The 25,918-nt window shown below is 37.1% G+C and overlaps 1 protein-coding gene across 1 annotated transcript; it reads left to right on the top strand.

Annotated features, from left to right (window-relative positions):
• The first annotated feature begins 1,737 nt into the window (after nucleotides 1-1,737).
• On the top strand, nucleotides 1,738-25,888 carry LOC102801695 (tRNA pseudouridine(38/39) synthase-like). The gene is made up of 13 exons (XM_085504224.1): nucleotides 1,738-2,031; nucleotides 3,424-3,560; nucleotides 7,696-7,792; nucleotides 8,430-8,622; nucleotides 8,747-8,852; nucleotides 9,441-9,501; nucleotides 13,420-13,479; nucleotides 14,293-14,366; nucleotides 14,564-14,681; nucleotides 15,116-15,239; nucleotides 20,152-20,209; nucleotides 22,124-22,323; nucleotides 25,526-25,888. Exons 1-13 carry the CDS (start codon nucleotides 1,948-1,950, stop codon nucleotides 25,594-25,596), a joined length of 1,383 nt encoding a protein of 460 aa, XP_085360350.1. The 5' UTR covers nucleotides 1,738-1,947; the 3' UTR covers nucleotides 25,597-25,888.
• Nucleotides 25,889-25,918: the final 30 nt, after the last annotated feature.

The raw sequence follows: 25,918 nt of genomic DNA, 5'->3' as shown, positions 1-25,918 counted from the left end.
GATTGGGAGAACTTAATGTTTGTTGACCACCTGGAATCTGAGTTTTATAAATCTTGAAGGGCTCTCGGAAGATCCACCCGCTGCCTGGACCCGCAGTAAAATCTCCGATTAATATGGAGCCGCAACCATCAACATCGATATACCATGAGGTTTCTGCTGGCGACGTTGCGGCGTTACTCAGTTCCAAATAAAGATTACCAACGCCAAATTAGCAAAATTTAACCGGTAACCAAGACTCAGTCTATCCACGACAAGCAAGCAACATCACAAACGAGGTTGTAGTGTGCAGCTCACGAGTCAGCGACGACCGATTTCAACGAAAGTCATTCCGTCAGTGGAGTACCGCAGTTGCACGGCATGTTTGCCAATGCACAGATCTGTGGAGGAACTTTTAACTTCAACATCAACCGTGTATCGTAGTCGCCCAGTTTAAGTTCTGGTTCTGTCGTGGTCCCAACTAAAGGGCGACAGTCGTCGTGTCGCGTCCTGTTCGATATGGGACTCACAGCGACGTATACAACGCGTGTAAAATACATTGTTTATTTACATGAAATTCGAACACGCGCTGTGCTACGACCACCGCGCTTAAACATCCACGAGTTATTTATTCGGACAATGACTTAAATTAGACGTCTGATTATTTTATTTTCACACGTACAGCGACACGCGTTCTACACTGACAAGCGTTGCTAGGTCGCAGCACTGTCTTGGAGCATATTAATGGGCAATTGGGTTCCCCGATCTAAATTTCTATCCCGGTTTGTTGCACGTTCGTTTTTTAATATGAAATAATCAAATATGGGACATGTGTATAATAACAGAACCCCCCCCCCCCGTGGCTTCGCTCGTGAAAGTACGGCAGCAGGATACACCGCATCACTCGTGAAAATAACTTCCATACGCAATGAAAGCCACGGGGAGGGTATCTGTCATAATACTTCATTATCACTGAAAACATTTTTCCCCTGAAATAAATTCCAGTGAATATGCCATTTCCCTCATACTATATTGAGACACAGCGCAGTGAAAATTAGATTCACATGTAATGCTTGAAAACATGTCAGCAAAAATAAATTAAGTGAAATTCTACGTGACTTCATAATAGTTGGAAATGAACACATTACACCCGACCCTACCACTCCATATACAATGTAAACTACACCCCAAAACATCCTTTCACCCACAGTTACTACCGTGTTTCACCAGTGTATTCTATTTGACGTCAGGAGAAATTGAAATAAACAAATTAATTATAATTTCAGCCTCTAGTTTACCACTGATTAAATAAACTACCTCGTCTTTATGTCAACTTGCAGTTATTCGTTGCCTACATCAGTGACTTCAAAATATATGTTTCAATCCCAGGAATTTCACTCGCTGTTAATTGCATGGGAGGGCAGTCTTTAATGAATTTCTATTGTCATGTCAATTTCTTGCGATTACTCGAACATTAAGCTGTAACCACATACCGCCTAGGTGCTGTAATTAAATCCTGGTGTAAGCACCATATGAACTATGAACAATGCATGTGAAGCCAGCTGTGGGGTATATTCAATCCTATAGATTTCTCATTGTTTGGTAACTATTTGCTGCAAATGCAACAAAAATCAATATAAAAAATATTACCCACACAGTATTCTACAGGTTACTTGTTATTATTATTACTTTGAAGCGAGGAGTCACGCGCGTGGAAAACGCCCTCTGTGGTGGATAATGGGGATGCAGATGGCATTTATTTGTTACGGTATTCGCAAGAGAATTATACTCGTTCGATTCAGTTCGGTTTCTACAGACACACAGTAATAGCATTCTGTTGAATCGTTTTGACAAAACACATTTAAATATTTGTAATTGCTTCAGAACCACGTCAAGCTAGAAACTTAAGTTCAAAGGTTACAGCCACCATGGCCACCATTCATTGTTATTACCGGTAGAACCAAATCCACGATGGAAGATGAAGTGGACCGAACATGTGGTAGTAGTAAAATTACTCTAGATCGTCGACAAGATTTACTTGCCTGCTCCAAGGAAGTGAGTCTCAAATATATGTTTCGATAGCTGTTAATGTATTGTCAGTTGTGCACTGTGTACTGATAGACAAACTCACATCATCAAACTTGAAAATACTCAGGGCTAACTTGAAAATAGGTGAAAGCTAGCGCTTTAGTCCGTCTCTTCCTCCGGGGTTTAGAGAGGAATTTGGAAATTAGCGTTGTTACATTTGGCAAATGCTGCAACCTATGTTGCACAAATATCAGGCAAACCCCACTCAAAAACTAATCACCTCCAAGTTCACCCCAGCATGGTGTCTTCAAGATGGGATTATACAATTATTTTCAGTAGGCTACTTGAATAGGGTAGGAGTTGGGTTAAAGTTAGAATATGAGGTGGGGGTACATAGGAAAGTCACTACTACTGTGATTTTCCAGCATTGTTGTAGCGCTGTTTAACTCAAATAGTACTGATCAGTTTATTTGGATTCAGTCCTCATATAACTTGCCTGCACCCACTGGCCTAATTTGATAATAATAATAATGTCTTCTCTTAAATTCATAAAATACTTAAATAGTTGATTGTATAACCTAATCTGTCACATATCAATTGATGATTGTTGTCTTAGGTAGTTATTCCATATAATCAGACATTTTGCCTGAAATGTATGGTTATGATCTCTAGCAGGTGATATCAGCATCTTCACTATAAACCATCGGCTCTTACAGTGCTAGTGTTGGTAGTATCTAGATCCCTACTCAAGGTTTGAAATATATTGGTGCACACACTAAACATGACGTGCATGCAACATGTAGAAAATAAATAAATAAAAAAATAAGTCAATATTATTGGTAAATATGTGTAGATTAAAAAAAATTGAAAATCCAAAAATTTTGTCTACTGACTGCCTCATGCAGTCACTTATCCATGACTGCAGATAAAGCCACAGGTATGATAGTCAAAGTAATTATACTGCGTTTGTGTTTTGATGACCCCTATATAAGGCCATATGGTCCCAAAACAACACAATCAAAAACAGACGATTGCTAGCTGCATACAGGTACAGTCTGATGACAGTGAATTAACAATTAAATTTCCTCAATAATGTTTAAACAATATTTGGTGCATTTTGCATTGAGCTTTAAGCAGGCAATTATCAAAACTAACATGCAAACTATGCATGCTTTTCTATTTCAATCCCTGCCACCGTATGCTTTCAATTACAATGCCATGATATTCAAATTTCAATTATGTTTCAGAAAAATTCTTTCACCTATTACCTCGAATAATCATATTAGTAGCTCTGATATTGATCTGTTTTAACTGTGATGATATGGTATTCAATTCAAATCACACGATTTCTTGGTAGAAACCATTTCTTCTGGTGACAAGAAAACATTAAAATATGGAATTGTGTTTTGTTGTTTACAGGAGTTGATTGACCACATAAGTGTACTGCAATCACAAATTACTGCTTTAAAAGGTTACCAAGCAACAGCAGCTGATGGTAATTGCAGATTAAAACCTATCAAGACAAAGAAGAAGCCCAGACCATTTGATTTCACAAAGTAAGTTGAATGACATCACAAAGTGAGGTGAATGACATCACAAATGAGGTGAATGACATCATAAATGAGGTGAATGACATCACAAATGAGGTGAATGACATCATAAATGAGGTGAATGACATCACAAATGAGGTGAATGACATCATAAATGAGGTGAATGACATCACAAATGAGGTGCATGACATCACAATGTAAGTTGAATGACATCACAAAGTTGAATATTTGCAAAGTGAGGTGAATGACATGACAAAGTGAGGTGAATGACATGACAAATTAGGTGAATGACATGACAAATGAGGTGAATGACATCATAAATGAGGTGAATGACATCACAAATGAGGTGAATGACATCACAAATGAGGTGAATGACATCACAATGTAAGTTGAATGACATCACAAAGTTGAATGATATTGCAAAGTGTGGTGAATGAAATCACAAAGTGAGGTGAATGACATGACAAATGTGGTGAATGACATCATAAAGGTGAATGACATCATAATGTAAGTTGAATGACATCACAAAGTTGAATGATATTCAAAGTGAGGTGAATGACATCACAAAGTGAGGTGAATGACATCATAAATGAGGTGAATGACATCACAAATGAGGTGCATGACATCACAATGTAAGTTGAATGACATCACAAAGTTGAATATTTGCAAAGTGAGGTGAATGACATGACAAAGTGAGGTGAATGACATGACAAATGAGGTGAATGACATGACAAATGAGGTGAATGACATCATAAATGAGGTGAATGACATCACAAATGAGGTGAATGACATCACAAATGAGGTGAATGACATCACAATGTAAGTTGAATGACATCACAAAGTTGAATGATATTGCAAAGTGTGGTGAATGAAATCACAAAGTGAGGTGAATGACATGACAAATGTGGTGAATGACATCATAAAGGTGAATGACATCATAATGTAAGTTGAATGACATCACAAAGTTGAATGATATTCAAAGTGAGGTGAATGACATCACAAAGTGAGGTGAATGACATCACAAAGTGAAATGAATGACATCACAAAGTGAGATGAATGACATCACAAAGTGAGATGAATGACATCACAAAGGTGAATGATATCACAAAGTCAGGTGAATGATATCACAAAGTCAGGTGAATGATATCACAAAGTCAGGTGAATGACATCACAAAGTGAAGTGAATGACATCACAAAGTGAGGTATGACATCACTAAATAAGTTGAATGATATCACAAAGTGAGGTGAATGACATCACAAAGTGTAACGAATGACATCACAAAGTAAGTACCAGGTAGGTTTTGAATAACATCACAAAGTATTATAAAATGTGTTTTATTGTGAATTATTGTAAACCTTTCAATTTTCACTGCTACGGTAAATATTTTTTATTAGTCCCCGTTCGAACGAAGTCCGAAAACGGGGACTTATAATTAGGTCTCTGTCTGTCCGTGTGTCCGTGCGTCCGTTCGGAGTCATATCTCAGAATCCCTTGGACCGATTCCGTTCATTCTTTGCATGTGCCTAGTACTTTATGTGGGACATATGCACATGAAGTGGTTTAGCGATTCGATTCAAAATGGCTGACTGGCAGCCATCTTGTTTTTTGAAAATGTCGTATTTTGGACATGTTTTGTCAGTTTTCATTCAAATTTAGTACATAGATCATACATGTTAGGATACATGTCCCCGACCGTCCGTGAGTCTGTCTGTCCGACCGTCCGTGTGTCCGTCTGTCCGTGCGTCAGTCTATCCAACGTCATATTTCAGAATCCTGTAGGCCGATTCTGTTCATTCTTTGCATGTGCCTAGTACCTTATGTGGGACATATGCACATGCAGTGGTTTAGCGATTCGATTCAAAATACCCGACTGGCAGCCATCTTGTTTTTTGAAAATGTTGTATGTTGGACATGCTTTTTCAGTTTTCATTCAAACTTAGTACATAGATTATACATGTTAGGAAACATGTCCATGATGATTTATTTCACAATTGGATCAAAGATGGCCGACTGGCAGCCATCTTGTTTTTTGAAAATGTTGTATTTTGGACATGCTTTGTCAGTTGTCATTCAAACTTGGTACATAGATTATACATGTTAGGATACATGTCCATGATGATTTATTTTGCAATTGGATCAAAGATGGTCGACTGGCAGGCATCTTGTTTTTGTTTTTTTATGCGGTATCTTGGACGTGCTCTGTCAGTTTTCATTCAAATTTGGCACATACATGTACTTTATACATGTTAGGATGCATGTCCATGACAATTTGTTTCAAAATCTGGTCAAAGATGGCTGATTGACAGCCATCTGACTTTTTGGCCTACTATATTTCCACAATTTATGTACCATTTTCATTCGTATTTGGCACATACATCATACATATCAGTGTGTTTCATAATCAGATCAAAGATGGCTGAATAACGGCTGTTTTTATTTTGGCCATATTACTATGACACGAAACACGTGTTTTGATGTAAATAAACAATCTGTTGTATACGCCACTTGGAACTCAAGTTTCAAGGACACGCTCGCGACAACCCCTCCGCTTTAATATGACGAGCACAAAGAGAACTTAACGGGGACTGTGTTATTTGATGATTTAATGGTTCACTTCTACAAATCCAAATCCAATTAGTCTGTTAAGAGTAGATACAAGTCTGATTTGTTGTTGTTTATGCTGGTAATGATAACAATTCAAGATGGCAAACAGAAAACAAAATGTAAATTTTTATAATTATTGGACTTTGTGATCTAATTTGCATTAGCAATGATGCAGACATTTACAATTATTATATAATAATAAATATTAATATGCCAGAATTCTGGGCTGATTTTCTGAAAGTTAATTTTTGGCTCCCAAGATATCGTTTCACTGATATCTCAAGAACCATATGTAGATTTGAGTAGGTTTTGGTTGAAAGCCATAAAAATTGCCTTATTTGTGTGATAATTAGCTAATTTTTAGCTGTTCAAGACTCTTCCACTGATATCTAATGAATCACTCACAAATGCTCTGGGACAATGCACAGACCTGATTAGTTTTTAGTAAAAATCTGTGCATACTAATTACCTAATTTGCATAATCATTTGTCAATTTCTGGCTTTTCATAGATGCTCTAGGACCTGTTTAGTTTAGTTTATATATTTGCATGATAATTTTACTTTTTGGCTTTCCATTTTTTTGAAGAATCATTAATCATCACATTATAATGATACTTGGTATGTGCCCTGGAACAATACACAGACCAAATTAGTCTGGGGTTGAAATCTATGCATAACAATTGCTTAATTTGCATAATAATTATCAAATTTGTTTCAAAAACTAATTACCGTTATTGCATTTATGCAATTTATTTGGATTGAAATTCAAGCATACTAATTTCTGAATTTGCACAATGTGCGCATAATCATCACATTTCATTAAAAATTGGTTCATCAATGATCTGAAGTAATCCAAAGACATGATTAGTCTATTAATGAAAAACATGCATATTTATTACTATTAGCCAATTTCTGATATTACAAAAAATCAGATTTGAATTGAACTTGTGGTAGAGGTGCTCTGGAATAAATTAAACTGAAAATCGCAGATGTAATATCAAGTGTATTATAAACTTCAATAATGTGGATCACATGGTTTCTCAAATAACAGCCAAATATTAGTTGCCAAGCTTCTTGTTTGGAAAGCTAATGATTTTTTAATAAGTCTCCTATACTCTCTCAGCACACAAGCTTTCTTTGATTTTTGCTTCAATTGAAGTACATCATTAAAAAAACTAGTTTGGGTAAATGATACCTCTGTACACCAGTTTTCTTCCTTATACCATTACTTGACATCGATATACAACTATATGCTGTATACTATACACACATAAATTATTAGTCCAGATAATTCTATACTTAACCAAAAAATTATACACATGTTCAGTTGTAAATGTGGGATTGATATTGCTGGTTATGCATGCATTTTTGTTATTAATGGTATCTTGCTTGTATCTTGGGGTTTAGGAAAAATATTAATGTTTGTCATTGTTGCGCTGACTCTGTCATAAAACTTTTTCTAGTTACCATAACAGTTTGGAAATCATCAATCGCTATGAAAACCATGTATTTAATTCTGTTTTGTTTTGTTTGTAGATATAACACACGACATGTGGCGCTTAAGATAGCATATTTGGGATGGGATTACCAGGGATTTGCCAGCCAGGATAATGAAAAAAATAACACAATTGAGGTGAGTACGAATGCATTTTCTTGTTACATTCATTTTGTGTTTCTTTTATAACACCATATTATAAGATAGCGCCCTCAGTGTGACAACATTTTTTAATTTTAATTTAGTAAGTAGAGTTAGTCATGTGACAAATATCAGGTGTTCTATTTTACGTTGCTTCCCATACACATGTAAAACACTGTATCATTGACTTCTGGGAAAGTGTTCTATTTAAATAATAACACATGTTTGTGAGGATAATATCACGATTTGTTACCTATATTATCTATATTATGGTCATGACCACCAGCCTGAAGGACAACAAATCGTGATATTGTCCGAATAACCATGTGTTATTTATTTTATCACATCGAACAGACATCCACCATGCACAAATACATCTACCATACATCACTCACACCTGCTCTACCACAAAATAACAACGCTTATATTTTAAAGCGAGAGGGTCGTCATCTGCGCAAACCTAGTTTGTGATCATTGTTTTTGCTCGCTCTGATTTTTCAGCATTTCCTAGAAGCGGGTGAAATAGACAACAAAAATGATGGTCATGTAAACATGCACCACCACATGAAGGAGGTAGTAATACATTTCTGTTTCCAACTTTAACTTCCAAAAATTTGTAATGTATTCATTGCAGGCAATGCTCTTTGATGCTTTCCAGAAAACACGGTTAATAGAAAACAGGCAGTCATCATGTTATTCTAGGTGTGGAAGAACAGATAAAGGCGTCAGTGCTTTCAGTCAAGTCATATCAATTGATCTCAGAACTAATTTATTAGATGGTACAGGTGTGAAAATTAAACCTGATGGTAGTGCTGCTGAGAGACAAGGTATGTGTTACAATGGCATTGGCCGTAATCTAGACATATGGTGTAGACTACAAGGGTAAATACCACGTAATAACTATTGGAGGACTGGCAGATGCTTTCAGCTTTCCTCTTATCATTTGTTTAGGGGATAAGTCAACAGAAATCCGATATGTGCATATTTTAAATAAAGTTCTTCCTGATGAGTTAAGAGTGTTAGCATGGACTCCAGTAGATCCGGATTTCGATGCAAGGTAATTCAATTGTTGAATAAAATCTTAAATCTTAAACTTTTGACACTACCACAAATGCAGGAGAATGAATTTATAGGTCTTTAGTCCAAATTGGGATTGGCCATTTGTCAGTCCATCCTAATATTTTAGACATGCCTTTAGACAAGATTTATGGGTAAAGTATGACACCATACTTGTAGCATCTAAAAAATTGAGGAAATGATTTCATCTATAACTTCTAAAGTAGGACTTCAAATTAATTTAGAACATGACAGCATACTGGTGTCAACCACACATATAAAATGAGAGTACGGTAGTTTATACAGGTTATATATAACCTATTGGCTGCATATAGGGAACAACAAATTTTCAATCTATTTTAAAAGAATGAAAATAACCTTTTTTATTTATTTTGTCGATATTTTGCAAGATTCTAATTTCCATTATTTTAGTTATATACACGAATAATATGCATACTGAAAACAACTGGTCAATAGTTGTTGTCATGTGACAGTGTGTTGAAACCTTATTGGCTGGTCAATAGTTATTTTCATATGACATTGTGATTCCTATATGACTGTTATTGAATAAAGTATTCTGTTTTTACAGATTCAGTGCTCGTAGCAGGACATATAAATATTTTTTTCCTAAAGGAGATTTAAATATTGAGGTAAGGACAGATTAAGATGTGTATGTGGTGGCATCATTTACAATGCATTGTGTGTTTATATGAAATTGGGACCACGCTGCCTTTAATGACAACTCAGGTACCCATGCACAGTGAAGATGAAGATGCTATTCTGTACGAGTTTCAAAGGATGTAAATTCAGCTGTTTTAGTACTTGATAGAAGTCAGAAACGAGCACTTATTTTTATCTGCTCATTTGTCAATCTGTCATTTTATATCTCAGACATGTAACTACATCTGTACATCAATTTGTTTTTTTCACTTGCATGACCTTTGACTGGCCATTTTTGAGAGATTGTATTTCATATGGATATTTTTTATTTATTCCTAATTAGATTATTTGATAGAATATACAATGGTTTTTGACTCCCATGTGCGAAGCACAAAATGGGAGTCTTTGCAGTTAGTGTGTCTGTATGTGTGTATGTGTGTATGTGTGTATGTGTGTGTGTATGTGTGTCCGACTGTTCCACTGCTATCTCAAGAACCATACATCGGTTTTTGATAAAACTTGGTGCATAGATGCTCTGGGCCAATGCGCAGATTTGATTAGGTTTTGGTAAAAATCCATGCTCGTTAATTACCTAATTTGCATGATAATTAGCTATTTTTTAGCTGTTCTATGACTGTTCCACTGATATCTAAAGAACCACTCATTGGATTTTGATGAAACTTGGTACATAGATGCTCTGAACATATGCGCAGATTTGATTAATTTTTGGTAAAAATCTGTGCATATTAATTACCTAATTTGCATGATAATTAGCTATTTTTTAGTGGTTCCATGACTGTACCACTGATATCTAAACAACCACTCATTGGATTTTGATGAAACTTGGTACATAGATGCTCTGAACTAATGCTAGGTTTTGATTAGTTTTTGGTAATAATCCGTGGATACTAATTACCTAATTTGCATAATGATTAGTCAATTTTCGGTTTTTCCACTGATATCTCAAGTACTAATCATCACATTTCAATGAAACTTGGTACATAGATGTCATACGACACTGCACAGACCTGATAGTTTTTATGGTAATATCAGTACATATTAATTACCTAATTTGCATAATTAATTAATTTTCAGCATTTGATATAAGTAGTTAGCATTACATTTCAATGAAACTTGGTACTTACATACTCAAGGACTATGCAGAGATTGATTGTTTTCGATAAATATTTGTGCATATTAATCACCTAATTTGCATAATTAGTTAATTTTCAGCTTTTCCACGGGTATCTCAAGTACTAATCATCGCATTTCAATGAAACTTGGTACATAGATCCTTTAGGACTATGCAGAGACCTGATTAGTTTTAGGGTAAATAATTGTGCATATTAATTACCTAATTTGCATAATTAATTTTCAGCTTTTCTACTGATATCTAAAGTACTAATCATCACATTTCAATGAATCTAGAATTATGCAGACCCAATTAGTTTCCGGTAAATATTTGTGCATATTAATCACCTAATTTGCATAATTAACCAACTTTCACACTGATATCTCAGGTACTATACATCACATATCAATGAATGTACATGGATGCTGTAGGACAATAGACAGACCTGAATAATTGTGGGTTAAAATCTGTACATATTAATTACCTAATTTGCATAATTAACCAATTTTAAGCTTTCACACTGATATCTAAAGCACCGTAAAAACTCCAAAATTTCGACCGGTTTTAAATAATTGGTGTTAGAAATGTGACGTGTTTTTAGAGTCAAAATTAAGGTGCATTTTCGGACGGTCGAATTTTTCAGAATAGAAATCAGCAAATGAAAAAATGGAGATGATAGACAGTGTGCTTCATTAGTTTTTAAAAAATGCAATGTCCGTCAATTGACGTAAACTTCCTTATGTTTCACGGTAAAAGCATGGAACTATAAACCATATAGTTCCATGGTAAAAGCAAAGGTCGTGGCCGAGTTGTAACTCAAAATCTAAACAAAGTCATCAATCAGTGAGTATTATGACAAGCAAAACAAAACATCAAGACGCGGAGAAGAGGTCAGCACAAAACTAATAGGTCAAAAGACAAAGCTGTCTCGCACTACCTAGGAAAACTTGCGAATGTTCGAAGTACAGGTACCCATTGGACAAAAGATACATGGAAGTTTAGCAAACTATCTCCCCGACCCAGTGCAATGTATCCGGTTAGAATCAAAGCTCACGTGTCCCTTATTTGAGGGACCAAATTCTGCCGTAAATTCGCCCTTGGATTAAAAAATAAAATGGGATTTAAGAAAATAAAATGGGACTTTTAAGGTGTATTTTGGCGTCATTTTTTGGACATTTCAATCAATCCTGCCGGCTAAAATAGAGTAAGTTTTACCGTGGTCATTGACGTCTGTCTATTCAAGAGTACACGTGTATGATTTTTATCGTGACTAGCGTGAGCGGGTAAGCTTCCTTTCGAGAATGAGCTGTTATCACTGTGAACAATGTTAAATTATTCTTCAGATGACCAGTTTATTTTTTAAAAACAACTATTTTTTTTATTTAAAAAAAATCATGCCGTTTTCGCATCAAAATCCAAGCCAAAATATCGTACTACAACACCAATCTCTTCCGCATTGCGTTCAATAACATTAACATATTTAAATAAGCTATGGTAATTTGAACACGTTGGCATCATCCAGCTTTTTGATTGGTTAATTAGCGATTTGACCTATTTGACCTAAGAGAACATGGCGGATATCCTACAGCATCAAACGTTTATACGAGACCGGAATCATTCGCTTACGATGAAACTAAGTTGACTTTTATTTGTATTTCATAACCATTCAACAAATTTATTTTGTGTACATTATTATAATCACTACTGAGTACAGTAATAATCAACAATTCAGAAACACAGCATGCCGAGATTTTTGTGTTCGTTTTTATTTGAAACTTCGTTTATTTAGAATATATTTTCGTTACCAATAAAATAAAAATCTCTCAGTCAATCAGAAACCCGGATTCATGCCTTCGAGGAAGGTCCCGTTTGAACGCTCACATCGGGTTTTTTTTCGTTTGGGGGAAAACTAAAACTGGTCGCAATTTTCGAACAAGAATGAGTCGGCAATTCTTAGTGGAGTCGAAAATTTGGAGGTAAATAAAACACCGAACCCCGGCAAATAAATAGGCGGCCGAATTTTTAGAGGGGTCGAGATTTTGGAGTTTTCACGGTACTAATTATTCCATTTCAATGAAACTTAGTACAAAGATGCTCTAGGACAATGTACAAACCTAATTAGTTTGGGGTAAAAATCTGTTCATATTAATTCCCTAATAAGCATAATAATTCATAATTTTTTGGTTCTAATCACATTTCAATTAAACTTGGAGACATAGATTTTCTGTTACATTGCGCAGACCTCATTAGTTTTACACTCAAATCTGGTCATATTAATTTTCTGATTTGCATAATTAGTTTTCAGCTAAGTAATTTCGAATTATATTTAATGTGTCTCCAATACTCTCAGCACATGGGAGTTCTTTCTAAGCTTTCTTTGATCATTACTTTGCATGAATCTTGTTTAAAGCTCGACATCTCAAGAATTAGATGTATCTGTTTGTAGCTTAATTAATTGTACAGATTGAAGGCAATTGTATATCTTGGACATATGTTCTTTTAACGTTATTGCTTTAAATTCGTTAAATTCAGGAGGAAGGAATCCTAATGGAAATAGACATACAAGTATGTCTGCATGTAGACACATGAATTGATTGATTGTGAATGAAAATGATTATAAACTGCAGCTATAAGACATCAGCATGTAACCAGTATATGTAGACATTTGAATTATATGTATATTGATTTCTGAAATTAGGAATTTGAAATACTGAATTTTTAAATGAAACAAAAGGAGCTTTCAACTCAACTGTCTGTATAAATATTCTTTATATAGCTTATGCAAATTGCAGCTCAGAAGTTGGTAGGAGAACATGACTACAGGAATTTCTGCAAGGTAAAGTTAAAGTTTTGTGATGAGTTATAAAACACACCTGTACATTACTGTCCATCAAGTTTAGTAGCCTCCATTCGAGTGTAGTCCAAAAATAAGAACTTATGGATTGACCTCTGTCTGTGTGTGCATGTGTCTGTCCTGTTTGTATTTAGCCATATCTCATACATACCTGGGTCGACCAAGTTCAAACTTCAAACTTACATCAGATATAAATCAGACATATGCACAATCATGCATTTTTTTTTAATCAAGTTCAAAACGGCTGACTGGTGGCCATTTTGTTGCAAACAATCCAGTTTTGAATCTTTATAACAGATGTGTCTTGACACATATATCATACATCATATCAAACATAAGCGCATGTATCTGTTTATGATCCAATTCAAAATGCCTGAATAGCAGCCATTCTAAGACCTGAAAATGTATCAAAATCATTTTCATTTTAAATTTTAAATTTTTTTGAACTAGTTCTCGGTTGTGCTTTGATGGATTCTGTTCAAACCAATTGCATACATTGAACATAATTATTGTTGGATCTGGTTCAAAATGGCCAACTGGTGGCCATTTTGTTTCACAGAACACCTGGATCGAGCAAGTTCAAATTTCACACATGTACCAGACATTCATATCCAAAAAAAAATGACTGGTAGTCATTTTGTTTAAACAAATGCAGTTTTACAGAGCCATATCTCATACAAGTTGGTCAATATTATGGATAATACCTTGGTAGTCATGCAATCGTGTCCCTATGCTATTGACAATGACTTATTATTTTTATTGCTATCTGACAAAATGTTTTCCTTGTATATTTAGATGGATGTTGCAAATGGTGTTGTGAATTTTGTGAGAAAAATACTAAGAATTGACATTGTTTCTCTGGATGATGGGTATGTACATATACAGTGACTATAGCCTGTGTTTGAAATTTGGCAGTTTGCTCTGCTTTACTTACCGGTACAATGTATATGTTAGTCTGATATGGTTCTGTTTAGGCTGATGGGTTAAATAAATTCATGCTGCTAATGAAATGATGTCATTCTCATTGCCTGCGACTGCAACTTTATTCTCTTTGTTCATTTCACAGTGAAAATGGATTTCAGATGCATGAAATTACTATAAAGGGACAAGCATTTCTTTACCATCAAGTCAGATGTATTATGGCCATACTATTTCTTATCGGGCAGTGTAAAGAGAAATCTACGGTAACAGAAATATTCTAAATATTTAAATTGTAAATTTGCTGATATCAAGTGAGAAAACAATAGGGGGTGCATGAAGACCAACCTTTACAGCAGGACAACAAGCTGACTTGATTTGGGGGGATTCAGGATCCCTAAAAAAACAATTAATATGTTAGAGGGCACAGTGACTATTGTTATTGTTATTTTATCGAAAAAAAATTACTTCTATTTTTGTGGGCAAAACTCGTTTTAACAAACTTATTTATCCACTTTTCCTTGTAACTATTATCTTGCTATTGAAATTTTGAAGGATTTTTTGTGTTTATTACTTTGCTACTTGTTTCAGCCAAAATTTAGTCCAGACATTTCAACTTCAATATGTTTGACACTTAATATCATGATATTTAGTTTATCTGACCGAATCATTTATTTTGAATATATTTTGTACTTTTTAGGTAATTGATGAGTTGTTAGATATCACAGAGAATCCATGCAAACCACAGTATCCTATGGCATCAGAATTACCATTGGTTCTATACGACTGTCAATATGAGAATATAAATTGGATTTATGAACAAGGTAAGACTGCCCTCAAACAATGTTATGATACTTTCGTTTTTATGTGTTTTTCTCCTAGATTAAGGTAGAGATGCACTTTATTTGTGAATTTCAATCAAAAATAGTTTTTTTCGTTTTTTATATAGATTTTTATCTAAAGAACATTCTGTGAAAATTTGACCAATGAATTCTTATTGGAACACCGTTAAAATTGCTGTTTATTTTCTGGTTAAAAATAAAAAACACTCACACGTGGCAATGTTTATGTCCAATTGCCTAATTTGCATGAGTAACCAAATAACAAGACCTTGATTGACAATATGCAAATCGAGATTGTACGGGTCATAGTTCATTCAATTCACGCGCATGTGCAATTATTCTCAAATCAGTTCTCGCTCGCTAGCAAACCAAACATTATATTTCCTCAGCGTTTTTTCTTAATTTTTATCATTACATTATGCGTGGTGTGAAAAGAAAGAGAGGTAGAAAGAAGATTCAGATGATTTCTATGTCGGAAGATGCAAAAGCTACACTGAAGGCATCAGCCCACCGAACGAAAAACAAATCGATGTGAGCGTCCAAACATGACTTTCCCTGAAGGCATGAATCCGAGTTCCCGATTGACTGAGAGATTTTATTTTTAAATAATTGTTCTCAAAAAATAAACTGAGCATGTGAAGAATAATTTAACATTGTTTACAGTGATAACTGCTCATAGTCGAAACGAAGCTTACCCATTCACGCTAGTCACAATAAACATCATACTCTTGAATAGGCGTCAATTACTACGGTAAAACTTAGACTCTATTTTAGGCATTAGGAATGATTGAAATGACGCCAAAATACACCTTAAAAGTCCCATTTTATTTTTTTTCTAAATCCCATCCCGAATTTACGGCAGAATCTAGTCCCTCAAATAAGGGACACGTGAGCTTTGATTCTAACCAGATATATTGCACTGGGTCGGGGAGATACAAACTTTTGTGTATCTTTTGTCCAATGGATACCTGTACTTGATCATTCGCAAGTTTTGCTCGGTGGTGCGAGACAGCTTTGTTTGCAACCGACGAACTCCGTTTAATTCAATAAAGCAAACAACTGACAATGCTAAAATAAATTGCAAAGGTACGCTAAAATTAATTGAAAACAACCAAATAATTTCAATGAAAAATAAATCACAGAGAGAGATAACTTGATACATTACGGTAACAACTCTTTTGACGCGCTGACCGCTTCTCCGCGTCTGATGTTTTGCTTTCCTTGTCATAATACTTACTGATTGATGATTTTGTTTTGATTTTTGAGTTTTTTAGCCTGCAACACGGCCACGTCCTTTGCTTTTTCCGTGAAAAGTTTACGTAAATTTGACGGACATTCCATTTTTACCGAAGCACACTGTTTAGCACTCCTATTTTTTTTCATTTGCCGATTTCTATTCAGAAAAATTCGACCGCTCGAAAATGCACCTTAATTTTGCACTCTTAAAACATGTCAGATTTCCAACACTAATTATTTAAAACCGGTCGAATTTTAAAACTTTTACGTTAGGAGCTGGAGCTCTCTTCTTGCAGGCGGCCGTCGCCGGTAGTACAACAGCATGTTTTGTACGTACATCCGTGCGCTGATTGTCTGCGACTGTCTTAGAAAATCCCTGAATAAGGCGTTGCCAAAATCGGAAAAATAAAAAAATGCCTCCTTAAAAAATGAACATAATTCAAATATTTCTTTTAACAAATATGTTGCAGTGGGAAAAATGGGATTGGAAACGATGAACAAAACTTCTGTGCCTCGCGTTTCGATTCTAGGATTACGCGATTATTCATTATTGTGCGTTCGCTTCCTGGAGTTGGTTCTCAATACTACATAAAAATCATCAAGGATAAATAATTTAATATCCCACTTTGTACTCTTCACGGTAAACCATAGGCTCTGAAATACTCGTAGATTTTTTATTGAAAATACATCGAAGAGAAGCCATGATGTTTTGATTGTGATAAAAGGTCACCTTCCTAGGACCGCCCCCTGTTTAATAATTCATGAGATGACGTCATATTTACTGGGCATTGCCATGTGTTTTTACCGACCCCATCAAAACACTGGTATGAATGACGTGTTTCTGATTTATATATTCAAGAGCAGTTGTTCTGGTCCAACGATTTTACATAAAATGTCTATGTCTATACGTCAACTTTCAATTTCAATAGTCTAGAAAGTATGACAAAGTATGACAAAGCAGTAAATCCCGGTTTAACGCGCAAATATGCAAATTAGCCTTTTTCTCGTCTTCTATTTTTGGTGAATTCTTGGGTTTTAAATTAAAATAGCTGATAGACGCTTTGGTCATTTGCCTCGAAATTTTCACACATTATTGACAAGGTGTTCCCCCTTCAAAATGCGTCCGGACAGTTTATTACGGCGAGTGGAACAAAAATAACAAGTCCGCAATTAACATGGATATATAAATTATGCAAAAATAGAAAAGAGTGAACTTTGAGGTCATGCTGTGCGACTTTGAAAGTCGTTAGAGAGATGAGTGGACGCATTTGAATTAGTAGTATACCAAGGTATCCAGTGATGTAATTTTACCCACAAATGGACTTGAAGTTTTTAAGCTAATTTTTTTTAAACCACTTTTGTCCAAAAAAGCATATTTTTGACCCAAAATCAAAAACGCATTCTGGATATTTAAAATAAAGACAAGTTTTACAAAGTTTGTATAATAAGCTTTCAGAAAATATATAACATGTTGGATATATAATACCATCTTCATTGTCTAATTACTCAATTAAAAAGCAAGCCAAATAAACTGCATCTCTACCTTAAACAATGAGAAAATATACTGTAAAACTATTTATTTTCACTAAGATTTAATTGCACTATTTTGATATTTTAGGTTTACGAGTTTCCAAGTTCTGTTGTTATTTTACATGTTCACATGGATTTAAATTTAGCAGAATTTAACTGTCCGCAAAATTAGCAAAATTAAAACTCAGTGTATAATTAATGCATTTACAGAACATCTACGATTTAAACAATAAATGTGTAATAATATCCATGTGGTGTTTCTACATTATTGTTGCTATGAACAAAACACCTGTGGCCACAGAATTTAATAATACCAATGTGTTGTTGCTATGGCTGTCAATAGACTCTATGAACACACCACCTATGGCCACAGAGCATAAAAATACTTGTGTGGTTTTTCTATGGATGTCAATAGACTCTATGAACACACCACCCAAGGCCACAGAATGTAATAATACCCATGTGTTGTTGCTATGGCTGTCAATAGACTCTATGAACACACCACCTATGGCCACAGAGCATAAAAATACTTGTGTGGTTTTTCTATGGATGTCAATAGACTTTATGAACACACCACCCAAGGCCACAGAATGTAATAATACCCATGTGTTGTTGCTATGGCTGTCAATAGACTCTATGAACACACTGCCTATGACCACAGAGCATAATAATACTTGTGTGGTTTTTCTATGGCTGTCAATAGACACTATGAACACAACATCTATGGCCACAAAACAATAATACTTGTGTGGTTTTTCTATGGCTGTCAATAGGCACTATGAACACACCGCCTATGACCACAGGGGATAATAATACCCATGCAGTGTTGCTATGGCTGTCAATAGATTCTATGAACATACCACCTATGGCCACAGAACATAATAATACTTGTGTGGTTGTTCTATGGCTGTCAATAGGCACTATGAACACAACACCTATGGCTACAGAGCATAATAATAACCATGTGTTGTTGCTATGGCTGTCAATAGACTCTATGAACACATCGCCTATGGCCACAGAGCATAATAATACTTGTGTGGTTTGTCTATGGATGTCAATAGACTATGAAAACACCACCTACATGTATGGCCACAGAGCATAATAATACCCATGTGTTGTTGCTATGGCTGTCAATGGACTCTATGAAAACACCACCTACATGTATGGCCACAGAGCTGATAAAACCATGTGCTGTTGATATGGCTGTCAATAGGCACTATGGACACAACCACCTATGGCCACAGAATGTAATAATACCCATGTGTTGTTGCTATGGCTGTCAATAGACTCAATGAACAACACCGCCTATGGCCACAGAGCATAATACTACTTGTGTGGTTTTTCCATGGATGTCAATAGACTCTATGAAAACACCACCTACATGTATGGCCACAGAGCTGGTAATACCCATGTGGTGTTGCTATGGTTGTCAATGGATTTTATGAACAAAACACCTGTGGCCGCAGAATGTAATAATACCCATGTGTTGTTGCTATGGCTGTCAATAGACTATGAACACACCACCTATGGCCACAGGGCATAATAACACATATGTGTGGTTTTTCTATGGCTGTCAATAGGCACTATGAACACACCACCTATGGCCACAGAGCATAATAATACCCATGTGGTGTTTCTATGGCTGTCAATAGACTATGAACACACACTACCTATGGCCACAGAGCATAATAATACCCATGTGTTGTTGCTATGGCTGTCAATAGACTATGAACACACACTACCTATGGCCACAGAGCATAATAATACCCATGTGTTGTTGCTATGGCTGTCAATAGACTATGAACACACTACCTATGGCCACCGGGCATAATACTACCCATGTGTGGTTTTTCTATGGCTGTCAATAGACTATGAACACACCACCTATGGCCACAGAGCATAATAATACCCATGTGGTGTTTCTATGGCTGTCAATAGACTATGAACACACCACCTATGGCCACAGGGCATAATAATACCCATGTGTGGTTTTTCTATGGCTGTCAATAGGCACTATGAACACATTACCTATGGCCACATAGTATAATAATACCCATGTGGTGTTTCTATGTGCCATGTTGAACACATCTTGTATGCTGCTCATTCTTTATACTATTGACTCTCATAGAGGATCAAGAACTCAATATCGAACATTTACAGAAAAGATGGACATCACAGATAATTAAGTAAGTCAGTTTCAGTTTTTTGGTTTCAGTAAAGAATATTATGTAATGTATATTCGCTACTATAGTGTCAATTATTGTTCAGAACAGATACTCAGTGTCAGGTAGTCCATGTCATGTAAGTGTTCATTGGATAAACCCTTGTGTCAGGTACTCCATGTACGTTTGTATGGGATAAACCCTTGTGTCAGGTACTCCATGTACGTTTGTATGGGATAAACCCTTGTGTCAGGTACTCCATGTACGTTTGTATGGGATAAACCCTTGTGTCAGGTACTCCATGTACGTTTGTATGGGTTTGTGTCAGGTACTCCATGTATGTTTGTATGGGATAAAGCCTTGTGTCAGGTACTCCATGTACGTTTGTATGGGATAAACCTTTGTGTCAGGTACTCCATGTATGTTTGTATGGGATAAACCCTTGTGTCAGGTACTCCATGTATGTTTGTATGGGATAAAGCCTTGTGTCAGGTACTCCATGTACGTTTGTATGGGATAAACCTTTGTGTCAGGTACTCCATGTACGTTTGTATGGAATAAACCCTTGTGTCAGGTACTCCATGTACGTTTGTATGGGATAAACCCTTGTGTCAAGTACTCCATGTATGTTTGTATGGGATAAAGCCTTGTGTCAGGTACTCCATGTACGTTTGTATGGGATAAACCTTTGTGTCAGGTACTCCATGTACGTTTGTATGGGATAAACCCTTGTGTCGGGTACTCCATGTACGTTTGTATGGGATAAACCCTTGTGTCGGGTACTCCATGTACGTTTGTATGGGATAAACCCTTGTGTCGGGTACTCCATGTACGTTAGTATGGGATAAACCCTTGTGTCGGGTACTCCATGTATGTTTGTATGGGATAAACCCTTGTGTCAGGTACTCCATGTACGTTTGTATGGGATAAAGCCTTGTGTCGGGTACTCCATGTACGTTAGTATGGGATAAACCCTTGTGTCGGGTACTCCATGTACGTTTGTATGGGATAAACCCTTGTGTCAGGTACTCCATGTATGTTTGTATGGGATAAACCCTTGTGTCAGGTACTCCATGTACGTTTGTATGGAATAAACCCTTGTGTCAGGTACTCCATGTACGTTTGTATAGAATAAACCCTTGTGTCAGGTACTCCATGTACGTTTGTATGGGATAAACCCTTGTGTCAAGTACTCCATGTACGTTTGTATGGAATAAACCCTTGTGTCAGGTACTCCATGTACGTTTGTATGGGATAAACCTTTGTGTCAAGTACTCCATGTACGTTTGTATGGAATAAACCCTTGTGTCAGGTACTCCATGTACGTTTGTATGGGATAAACCCTTGTGTCAGGTACTCCATGTATGTTTGTATGGGATAAACCCTTGTGTCAGGTACTCCATGTACGTTAGTATGGGATAAACCCTTGTGTCAGGTACTCCATGTATGTTTGTATGGGATAAACCCTTGTGTCAGGTACTCCATGTACGTTTGTATGGGATAAACCTTTGTGTCAGGTACTCCATGTACGTTAGTATGGGATAAACGCTTGTGTCAGGTACTCCATGTATGTTTGTATGGGCTAAACCCTTGTGTCAGGTACTCCATGTATGTTTGTATGGGATAAAGCCTTGTGTCGGGTACTCCATGTACGTTAGTATGGGATAAACCCTTGTGTCGGGTACTCCATGTACGTTTGTATGGGATAAACCCTTGTGTCAGGTACTCCATGTATGTTTGTATGGGATAAACCCTTGTGTCAGGTACTCCATGTACGTTTGTATGGGATAAACCCTTGTGTCAGGTACTCCATGTACGTTTGTATGGGCTAAACCCTTGTGTCAGGTACTCCATGTACGTTTGTATGGGATAAACTCTTGTGTCGCGGGTACTCTATGTATGTGTTCATTGGATAATTCTATGGATCATTTTTTACAGAGCAGTGATTGTAAACAAAATGTTGACAGGTCTCAACATAATGCCATTTATAGACAAATGTGAGGAAAATAAAGACGGTGAGAGTAAGGCATTGATGGCATGGAAAGATAAATATCCTCCAATCTTGAAACACAATTCATCACTTGTAATGGGCTGTAAACCAAGACAGTACAGACCATTGATGAGTAGACCAGTGTGTGGTAAGTATACCATGGCCTTACAGGCATTTGATGAGTGGACCAGTGTGTGGTAAGTAGACCATGGCATTAGAGGCCATTGATGAGTAGACCAGTGTGTGGTAAGTAGACCATGGCCTTACAGGCATTTGATGAGTGGACCAGTGTGTGGTAAGTAGACCATGGCATTACAGGCCATTGGTGAGTAGACCAGTGTGTGGTAAGTATACCATGACATTACAGGCCATTGATGAATAGACCAGTGTGTGGTAAGTAGACCATGGCATTACAGGCCATTGATAAGTAGACCCAGTGTGTGGTAAGTAGACCATGGCAGTAGGGGCCATTGATGAGTAGACCAGTGTGTGGTAAGTATACCATGACATTACAGACCATTGATGAGTAGACCAGTGTGTGGTAAGTATACCATGGCATTACAGACCATTGATGAGTAGACCAGTGTGTGGTAAGTATACCATGGCATTACAGACCATTGATGAGTAGACCAGTGTGTGGTAACTATACCATGGCATTACAGGCCATTGATGTGTTGACCAGTGTGTGGTAAGTTGGCCATGGCATTACAGGCCATTGATGAGTAGACCAGTGTGTGGTAAGTAGACCATGGCATTACAGGCCATTGATGAGTAGACCAGTGTGTGGTAAGTAGACCATGGCCTTACAGGCATTTGATGAGTGGACCAGTGTGTGGTAAGTAGACCATGGCATTACAGGCCATTGATGAGTAGACCAGTGTGTGGTAAGTATACCATGACATTACAGACCATTGATGAGTAGACCAGTGTGTGGTAAGTATACCATGACATTACAGACCATTGATGAGTAGACCAGTGTGTGGTAAGTTGGTCATGGCATTACAGGCCATTGATGAGTAGACCCAGTGTGTGGTAAGTTGGTCATGGCATTTCAGACCATTGATGAGTAGACTGGTGTGTGGTAAGTATACCATGGCATTACAGGTCATTGATGAGTAGACCAGTGTGTGGTAAGTATACCATGACATTACAGGCCATTGATGTGTGGACCAGTGTGTGGTAAGTTGGCCATTGATGAGTAGACCAGTGTGTGGTAAGTAGACCATGGCATTACAGGCCATTGATGAGTAGACCAGTGTGTGGTAAGTAGACCATGGCATTACAGGCCATTGATGAGTAGACCAGTGTGTGGTAAGTAGACCATGGCATTACAGGCCATTGATGAGTAGACCAGTGTGTGGTAAGTTGGTCATGGCATTTCAGACCATTGATGAGTAGACTGGTGTGTGGTAAGTATACCATGGCATTACAGGTCATTAATGAGTAGACCAGTGTGTGGTAAGTATACCATGGCCTTACAGGCATTTGATGAGTGGACCAGTGTGTGGTAAGTAGAACATGGCATTACAGGCCATTGATGTGTGGACCAGTGTGTGGTAAGTATACCATGACATTACAGGCCATTGATGAATAGACCAGTGTGTGGTAAGTAGACCATGGCATTAGGGGCCATTGATGAGTAGACCAGTGTGTGGTAAGTATACCATGACATTACAGGCCATTGATGAATAGACCAGTGTGTGGTAAGTAGACCATGGCAGTAGGGGCCATTGATGAGTAGACCAGTGTGTGGTAAGTAGACCATGGAATTACAGGCCATTGATGAGTAGACCAGTGTGTGGTAAGTTGGCCATGGCATTACAGGCCATTGATGTGTGGACCATACCATGGCATTACAGGCCATTGATGAGTAGACCAGTGTGTGGTAAGTATACCATGGCATTTCAGGCCATTAATGAGTAGACCAGTGTGGTAAGTATACCATGGCATTACAGGCCATTGATGAGTAGACCAGTGTGTGGTAAGTAGACCATGGCATTACAGGCCATTGATGAGTAGACCAGTGTGTGGTAAGTATACCATGGCATTACAGGCCATTAATGAGTAGACCAGTGTGTGGTAAGTATACCATGGCATTACAGGCCATTGATGTGTGGACCAGTGTGTGGTAAGTATACCATGACATTACAGGCCATTGATGAATAGACCAGTGTGTGGTAAGTAGACCATGGCATTAGGGGCCATTGATGAGTAGACCAGTGTGTGGTAAGTATACCATGACATTACAGGCCATTGATGAATAGACCAGTGTGTGGTAAGTAGACCATGGCAGTAGGGGCCATTGATGAGTAGACCAGTGTGTGGTAAGTAGACCATGGAATTACAGGCCATTGATGAGTAGACCAGTGTGTGGTAAGTTGGCCATGGCATTACAGGCCATTGATGTGTGGACCATACCATGGCATTACAGGCCATTGATGAGTAGACCAGTGTGTGGTAAGTAGACCATGGCATTTCAGGCCATTAATGAGTAGACCAGTGTGGTAAGTATACCATGGCATTACAGGCCATTGATGAGTAGACCATGGCATTACAGGCCATTGATGAGTAGACCAGTGTGTGGTAAGTATACCATGGCATTACAGGCCATTAATGAGTAGACCAGTGTGTGGTAAGTATACCATGGCATTACAGGCCATTGATGAGTAGACCAGTGTGTGGTAAGTAGACCATGGCATTACATGCCATTGATGAGTAGACCAGTGTGTGGTAAGTAGACCATGGCCTTACAGGCATTTGATGAGTGGACCAGTGTGTGGTAAGTAGACCATGGCATTACAGGCCATTGATGAGTAGACCAGTGTGTGGTAAGTTGGCCATGGCATTACAGGCCATTGATGTGTGGACCAGTGTGTGGTAAGTAGAACATGGCATTACAGGCCATTGATGAGTAGACCAGTGTGTGGTAAGTATACCATGGCATTACAGGCCATTGATGAGTAGACCAGTGTGTGGTAAGTATACCATGGCATTACAGGCCATTAATGAGTAGACCAGTGTGTGGTAAGTAGACCATGGCCTTACAGGCATTTGATGAGTGGACCAGTGTGTGGTAAGTAGACCATGGCATTACAGGCCATTGATGTGTGGACCAGTGTGTGGTAAGTAGAACATGGCATTACAGGCCATTGATGTGTGGACCAGTGTGTGGTAAGTATACCATGACATTACAGGCCATTGATGAATAGACCAGTGTGTGGTAAGTAGACTATGCTATTGATCTACTCAATTTAAACACTCAGTTTACCTTTTCTCTGGTTCAGAGAAGGTAAATGCCATTGAAAATCTTTGTATCATAATTCCTAGCCTGTTTTTTTATTTTATTGTAGACAGTCTTGAAACTCGTATTGAACACTATGCTAAGAAACGAAGACTAGCAGAGGAGACAGAATCGCCATGAATGTTGCATGTTTTAATAAATGTTGCCGCTGACATAACAAGCTGACATGTTAGTGTAGCTTTTAGACAATTTCAGATGCACGTCTTAAGTGGGGAAAAAAATGGCCGATAACTAATTTTTAAATTAGTGTTACATATATATGGATTGTGTGATCAGTATGGTACTGGAGACCTTAATTGATTATACATACTTACAGGCACAACAGCTACCCATACATTTTTTTGACCCATCAAGTATTAAGCATACATAGATTTGTACAAGACAGAAAAATAAATTTGAATAAAAATGTGAAGTCTCCCAGTGAGATTCATTCATAAAACAT

The sequence above is a fragment of the Saccoglossus kowalevskii genome, chromosome 10 (assembly GCF_978046115.1).
Source record: "Saccoglossus kowalevskii chromosome 10, keSacKowa6.1, whole genome shotgun sequence".
NCBI classification, from domain to species: Eukaryota; Metazoa; Hemichordata; class Enteropneusta; family Harrimaniidae; genus Saccoglossus; species Saccoglossus kowalevskii.
Note: the sequence above shows the minus strand (reverse complement) of the source record. Positions and strands in the feature narration are given on the sequence as shown.